The 7706-nt window shown below is 37.9% G+C and overlaps 1 protein-coding gene across 1 annotated transcript; it reads right to left on the bottom strand.

Moving 5' to 3' along the window:
* Positions 1-2056: 2056 nt before the first annotated feature.
* Positions 2057-6465, bottom strand: STBD1 (starch binding domain 1). Its single transcript, XM_053703405.1, has 2 exons — positions 5286-6465; positions 2057-3316 (listed from the first exon to the last, which is right to left on the bottom strand). The coding sequence occupies exons 1-2, from the start codon at positions 6427-6429 to the stop codon at positions 2496-2498; spliced, it is 1965 nt and encodes a 654-aa protein (XP_053559380.1). The 5' UTR covers positions 6430-6465; the 3' UTR covers positions 2057-2495.
* Between the last annotated feature and the right edge of the window lie 1241 nt (positions 6466-7706).

The raw sequence follows: 7706 nt of genomic DNA, 5'->3' as shown, positions 1-7706 counted from the left end.
CATTGTATTTCTTTGAATTTCAATAAAATATAAAAAAAAAAAATTTTTTTTTTTTTGGTGTCACCCCCTGGAGGGTGTCACCCGGGTGCGGCCCGCCCCCCCCTAGTGACGCCACTGCACAGACTCCATCGTGCTAGTACAATGCTGCTCTGGCAGCTACTAAGCTTGGTAAGGATTGAAGAGTGCAGCAAAGGAAATCACATTTAGATTACCGTTTCAGCCTTATTAGGGCTTTGCTGCACTGTATTCACAACTACCTTAAAAATTCAGAAACAGAATACAATTTTTAACAACTTTTCTGTTTACGTCCATTAACAAATGTGGATCATTCTCTTGGTATCCTTAGTTGAAGGAGCAGAAATACACTACTGGGAGAAAGCTGAGCACATTTGGTGAGCCAGTGACAAGAGGCATATATATGCTGCCACCAATCAGCAGCTAGCTCCCAGTAGTGCATGCACTTTTCAACAAGGGAAACCGAAGAAAGCAATTTAGAGAACAGAAGTAAATTAGAAAATTGGTTAAAAGTGCATGTCTTATTCATGAAGAAAGAAAAATAAGTTTTGACTTGACTGTCCCTTTAACCCAATGTAAAGTCACAATTAGCAACCTCAGACTCCCTACACACTAACCCAGTCTGTTGTAACCACCACCTATACTGAAAATAGGAATACAGCTGTATGTGGTAGAAAAGCTACATAAATGGGAGACAGTCTCATAAGCAAACCTCCCAGTCTGCGTATTGAACCTCCAAACACAATTAGCATTTCAGCACCTATTAGGCTTTGTGTATAGAGCAGGTCTGATTTTCCTGCAGGCTCAGCCCATTTAAGTGGACATCATTGAAAAATAAATAAAGGAACAATGTCCCATACATTTCTGATTCCCTTTTAATGTGTTTCAAATGATTTATCCGGTGCAGCGGATAAATCATTTGGAAAACATTAAAAAAGGGAAACATTCTGAAATAGTGTCCCTTTTATTAAAAACTAACTTAAAGGGACATAATACTCATATGCTAAAATCACTTGAAACTGATGCAGTATAACTGTAAAAAGCTGAAAGGAAAATATCACCTAAGCATCTCTATGTAAAAAAGGAAGATATTTTACCTCACAATCTCCTCAGCTCAGCAGAGTAAGTTCTGTGTAAAAAAAAAAGTTATACTCAGCTGCTCCCAGCTGCAGGTAAAAAAAAATAAAAAAAAAATTAAGAAATGAACAGCAGCCAATCAGCATCAGCAGTGCTGAGGTCATGAACTCTTTTACTGTTATCTCATGAGATTTCACTTAACTCATGAGATTTCATTGTAAGCTTCCTTTAACCTGAATAGGGAAATAATATGAGAGTGCACGAGGCTCATCCCCTAAGCTGTCCCAGGACAGACACACTAATATGCTGCTTAGACTTTACAATGGGAGGTGGATACTGAGGAACTTTTGACTTAAAATATCTTTCTTTTTTGCATAGAGATGTTCAGGTGATATTTTCCAGTCAGCTTTTTACAGCTAGGCTGCATCACTTTCAAGTGTTTCAACATTTGGGTATTCTGGCCCTTTAATACATAAAAAAAAAAAATTATTATTTTTTTTTTTTAAATCAGTCCCTAGTTAGTTTGTTATAGGAGCATTTGTTTGAGCTTTACAGCTACCCATTGTGCCACTGATAACGCTGAAGGAACTTTCCTACTATACTGTGTCACCCAGCTTTTGCCAGCAGACCTGCTGCTCACGCATGTGGAAGTCAGGCAGACGACTAAAGTCATGTGCTGGACCACTTGCTTAAAATCAGAACAAGAAGTACAGACTGCAAATGGATAAGGGTCACTATCAATAAGGTAAAAATATAGTAGATAGTATGTAATTTGATTAGATTTCTTTATAGGTATCTTGGCAAACATAAAAATGATGGGCAAAATATATCAAGATCATACACATTTGACAGCAAGAAATCACTGCACAAGCAGTATGGTGCAACTTCATTTCACTGCATAGAGGCACTCTGAATGATCCATAAATTTATCCTGCATGAAACAAAATAATTGCACAAAGACAAATTTTCATATTATAAAGTACACTTTTAATTTGTATTTTACCTATTATAACCTAATCTGTTAACAAAATTTAAAAATGTATTATGTCTAGAATATTTTCAAAAGACAATTGAACTGAACTATTGCACAGATGCGATAAAGCAGCAAATATTGACTTAGTGGTTTAGACTGGAGCCCTGCCTTGGATTGCACGCAGAATTCTAAAGCCAAAATGGTTCGTCATAGAACAAACCCCAAAATCTGGGTGAAAAGTTTAATCAAAGATTCACAGATTGAGACAACCTGGTAAATGATTAAACTACTTTTCAGGGTTGACGTTTCATTTTTACACAATACATAACAGGAAGACACAATATACTGCAATACTATTGTCAAGGTGACCTACGTGTAGCCATTGACTTTGTATGATACATGAAAGAAATCTATTGCTGACGGAGGGCTGTCAGTTATAACCCCAATTTAGATTAGCTTCAATATCATCATGCTCAGTTTGTAAATTTCTATTGCTGCATTCTTCCCAGCGTTTGATCTTCCCATTTTCCACCATAACAAACTTCCATTCGACACTGGTGTCTGCAGGAAGCGCTACAGAATGCGACCAGAAGCCATCTTTTTCATAGGTCAGTGGAACGTAGACCTCCCACCCACCAAGCTGCTCGTGATCACCTATGACAGCAATTACTTGGGAATCTGACTGCGTGTAGTAGTGAACTTTGAAGTCCACCTTGACCTTTTGAGGCATGGGATGCACAGCAGCTATTCTCTTTATTTTTGCAGGATCAATTTCGGTTGTCTTAATGTCAGATACTGGAGAAACAGCAGCAATCATCTCATTACTTAAGGTGGACTTGTGCAGATCAGAAACATTCTCAGATGCAACAGTCAGAGTATCATGTTTCTCATCTTCTGGAACATCAGTGGTTTTATACATTTCAATCAATACATTGTCATCACTTCGTGCATTCTCAACATGAGCATGTGAAACACCTGGAGCAGCTGCTGCAGGTCCTATAGTAACTTTGTGGTCATTAGTCAGCACATTATAAGTAACTGAAAGTTCACGCGACTCTTTATCACCGTACAGTTCTTTTGCCATAGGAGCAGAGACATTTTCAAATACTGAATCTACCTCAGGATACTTGTGATGACTGTTTGCAAGTAGAGCACATTCTTCCTCTTGACCAATGTCGTTTTGCCCACCTTGTTGTGAGAGTGGCGTTTCATCCTTTACTTCAGATACATGGACATTTCTAAAAATGCATTCTATATAGGAAGTAAGAACATAAAAGAATATTAGAGTCTGCACATCACATCTTAAGTGAGAAGACCGCTAAATATACCATTTAGCACCAGACAAGTCAAATTACTCCAAAGGGACATAAAGGAGAAAAAAATAAAAAAATTATACATACATCCATCTCGTTTTACGTCCTTTCAAGCTATTTTACTTACTTGTCTGCTGCTAAATGGTATATTTTGCTGACCTCATTTAAATAATAAATATTTTAAATAGGATTTTAAAATAAATAAGTTATATTTTATGAAAATTCCATCTAAAGATAGCTCTCTATTTAAAGGGACAGTCTACACCTTAGTCATCAAAGTCTTACCTTAGATTAAGTTGCAAATATCCTCCTGCACCCTTTCTATATTGTGCAGCAGGAACAGTAAAAAAGTTATTTTAAAATGAATATTTTTTCTGGTCACTTTGAAATGGCTGCTAAGCTCAGTCCACTGATGGCATCACAATCTGGGCTGTATCTAAACACTGCTGAAAAGCATTGTCAGTGTTGAATCCAACTAGTGAGTCTTTTGCGATTGGATGCCATATGCAGCCTAGATTGTGATGTCAGTAGGCTGAGCTTGGCAGCCATTTCAAAGTTGCCAGAAACAATATTCATTTTAAAATAAATTTGCCGTTCTTGCTGCATGATATACAAAAGGTGAAGGAGGCCATTTGTAAATTAATCTAAGGTAAGACTTTAAATGACCAAGTAGACTGTCACTTTAAATGTAGATTATAATCAAAAAGGTTATCATCCTAAAATAATACTGAATATATTAATGACTGTCTTTTTTAAAATGATTACATTTCATTAATTCTTTCACAATGTCATGCCTTCCCAGAGGTTTTTTTAAGATTTGGGGCAATTTTTTGATCACATATACTTGTTCTTGTAGTTCTCAAAACTGAATTTGTGTCTGCAAAAATAAGATGCATCTTCTTCAATCTTTTTTTTTAATAAAATATACAACGTAGCTTAAAAAGGGACATAAGATTCAGATAGAGTACATGATTTGCAGATTTGCTTCATTCTCTAGGTATATTTTTATTAAGGGGGAAATACTCTACTAGGAGCTAGCTGAACACATTGGGTGAGCCAATTACAAGCAGCTAGCTCACAGTAGTACATTGCTCCTGAGCCTACCTACATATGCATTTCAACAATGGATACCAAAAGAACAAAGCAAATTAGATGAGAAGTGCATTTTCCATCTGAATCATGAAAATTTAATTTTACTGTCCCTATAATGCTATTAATTCCTCTGAAAATCTATGAATCATACATTTTTCATTGTGACTTTACTGTCCCAATAATGCTATTCCTCTAAAAATGTATGTATAAAGAATTAACCCTTACTAAGTTTTAAGAAGCTTAGTGAATAGAAGATTGTATTGGAATAGATCCAAGTGTGAAGAGGGAGGGAAAAGTATTAAAAATGAAATATATAATGTTATTGTTTTATTTAAAAAAAAACAATTTAAATTTGTGTTAAGGTAATGATTATGTTTCTCCTACCAATAAAGTCCTTAAAGACTATGTAAACATAGCTAGCAGAAGAAATTACACTCACCATGGGAGGTAGGAGAGAAAAGCAATAAAATTAATTTTCAATTGTTCTCTCAATAATGGGCTTTGGTTTACATACATATATAATATAAAGCAGCATGTGTGTACATAAAGTGATAAAATAAGGAGGAAATCTAATTTCCCTGAAAGCTCAACCCATTCTAAAGATAAAAACCAGCTATTTAATATACAAAAATAAAATTAAAGAATGTTACATTTTATATTCAGCAGCTAATGTAAAAAGTAATTGGACAGAACAAATAAATTGTACAGTACACTGTCCCTTTAACGATGGAACAGATTTAGAATTAGAATATGAAATGCTGGTAAAGCTTACTGAGGCATCTTCCCTAATATCAAATTAAACATTTCTCTTTTACCTTTAGTTGGTTTCAGCTTCTCTAGAGTTTGAGCAGTCCCTAATGGGGGCTGTAACCAGGCAATAGGTTCCTCTTCTAGCCTCTCATCTGGGGCATGAATCGGGGTTTCTGGCTTCTCTAACGATGCATTAAAAACATTTACAGGTTTATGCAGTGGGGCAGGATGCGTCTCCCCATTTGAATTAAGATTCTCCCCTGGGGCAGCAGAAATAACATCAGGTTTCTTTGCTGAGGCGTAAGGCTCATAAACAGAGGCAGGTGGCTCCTCCACCACAGGCGCGTACGGTTCGTCTACTGGCTTCCCAATCGGTGAGTGCGGCTGCTCCACCTGCGTATGTGGCTTGTCCACGATCTTCTCAATCGGGTGATGTGGCTTTTCTACGGTCTTATCCACTAGTCCATGTAATTTATCAGATTTCTCCCGAGGAGCTTCTGACTTCACTAAAGTGTTGCCTGTTTTATCCACTGGTTTCTGCACGGCTGTCTGTAGTGTATCCACTGGCTCCGCAGCTAGAACGTTAGGTTCCTCACCTGGAATGTCTGACTTATCAGCTTGAGGTTTCCCTGGAGATAGCTCAGCTGGGGCGTGTGGCAGCTCAGCTGGGGCTTTTGGCTTCTCCAGTGATTTCTTAGCTAGGGCGTGTTGCTGCTCAGCTGTGGTCTGTGGCTTAGGCTTCTCAGCTGTGGTTTGTGGCTTAGGCTTCTCAGCTGGGGTCTGTGGTTTATCTAACGGTTTCTCAGCTTGGGTCTGTGGCTTAGGCTTCTCAGCTGGGGTTTGTGGCTTCTCAGCTGGGGTCTGTGGTTTATCCACCGGCTTCTCAGCTGGGGTTTGTGGCTTCTCTTCTGTGGAACGCTGCTTTCCTCTTCTCCTCTTTTCCTTTTTAGCTGCATCTGCGCTTACTTTTTCTTGCGGGTGTTCATTATTACTAGCACAAGTTTCCTGCTCCTTTTGGATTACTGGTTCATCCTGCTGATCCTGGGTATCAGATCTTTTATCCTCTCTGGATCCCCCAAACCATATCCAGGCAACTATAGCACTGATGATCCCCAGCAATAGAGCAACCCACATGCTGTTAACGTTATCAGAGGCAGCCGCTGGCTTTGCTACTGCTGGAGGCTGCTTAGCCCTAGCTGGTTGCACCATCCCAAGCGAAGCTACACCCTGAAAACTGCACGCAGGGAAAAAGTGCGCTGCTGGTTACGCCCCCTTTTCTGTCATAGGATCAGCTGCTACTGGAGATCGATCAAACTCCTCCCTGTGTACAATCTCACTCACTGGATCATTGGCAGAGATCGGAGTAGATCTGTCCGTGTGCTTAGTAACCTGCTGTTCTGTAAGGACCCACAACGAAGAGATTAATATGTTATTGCTACGTTCTGTGTGTATCTTCCTATCTTACATGTATAGATTACTATATTCTCTGTATTAAAATGTGTTTGTGCTCTATATGTTCGCCATTTATTACAACTCATTTATAAACATTCTGTAGAAATATAATTAGAAATACGCTTGATATAATTGTACACGTTAGTACTTTGCTTCATATGTTTGGAACAGGTCACATAAATGATGTTACAAATAAAGAAATCCTTTCAACAATCTACTACTACTGATTTCAAATTATGTTTTGTTTTTGTGGTAGTGTTGTGAAATCTATATACACAAAACTATTTATATATATATTTTTTGTCCTGTCAAGTTAAAGGCACATGAAAGGCAAAACGAAAATATTATTTATATGAGTTTGCAATTAAAATAAATACATTTTCAGTTTATGTCTGTTATTAGATTGCCTTCATTTTCTATATCCTTTGTTGAAAGCTCCTTTCCTGTCTACCCACAAACAGGGCAAGAGAGGCAGTTATGGCACAACATTTTCTTTGTACTGCCCTGCCCCCATCATGCAAACAATTACAAGAGAAAAGGGTTTGTCAATCACCCGGACAGGTCAGATTGGGATGTTTTAAGACCTCTGAGGGGGCATATAGATTAGCTGGCAGTCCTATGACCTTTGCTTATTAACTTGTGATTGCAGACTCATGTGTGAGCCTGCTCCAGATAGACTTAAAGGTACAGCCTACTCCAGAATTGTTATTGTTTATAAAGATAGATAATCCATTTATTACTCATTCCCCAGTTTTGCATAAACACCGGTTATATGAATACACTTTTTACCTCTGTAATTACCTTGTATCTAAGTCTCTGCAGACTGCCCCCTTATTTTAGTTCTTTTGACAGACTTGCATTTTAGTCAATCAGTGCTAACTCATAAATAAATCCACAGGAGTGAACATAATGTTATCTATGTAGCACACATGAGCTAGCGTTGTCTAGATGTGGAGAACTGTCAAAATACACAGAGAGAAGAGGCGGCCTATAAGGTCTTAGAAATTATCATATTAGCTTACCAAGGTTTAGGT

This window comes from Bombina bombina, chromosome 2, assembly GCF_027579735.1.
Source record: "Bombina bombina isolate aBomBom1 chromosome 2, aBomBom1.pri, whole genome shotgun sequence".
NCBI lineage: Eukaryota > Metazoa > Chordata > Amphibia > Anura > Bombinatoridae > Bombina > Bombina bombina.
Note: the sequence above shows the minus strand (reverse complement) of the source record. Positions and strands in the feature narration are given on the sequence as shown.

Bases quoted from the DNA above. Each gene is read 5' to 3' on its own strand.
- STBD1 (XM_053703405.1), bottom strand. From the start codon at position 6,429: ATGGTGCAACCAGCTAGGGCTAAGCAGCCTCCAGCAGTAGCAAAGCCA. The intron at 3,317-5,285 runs GTAAAAGAGAAA...CTTCCTATATAG, and splicing joins GAAGCTGAAACCAACTAAAG to AATGCATTTTTAGAAATGTC.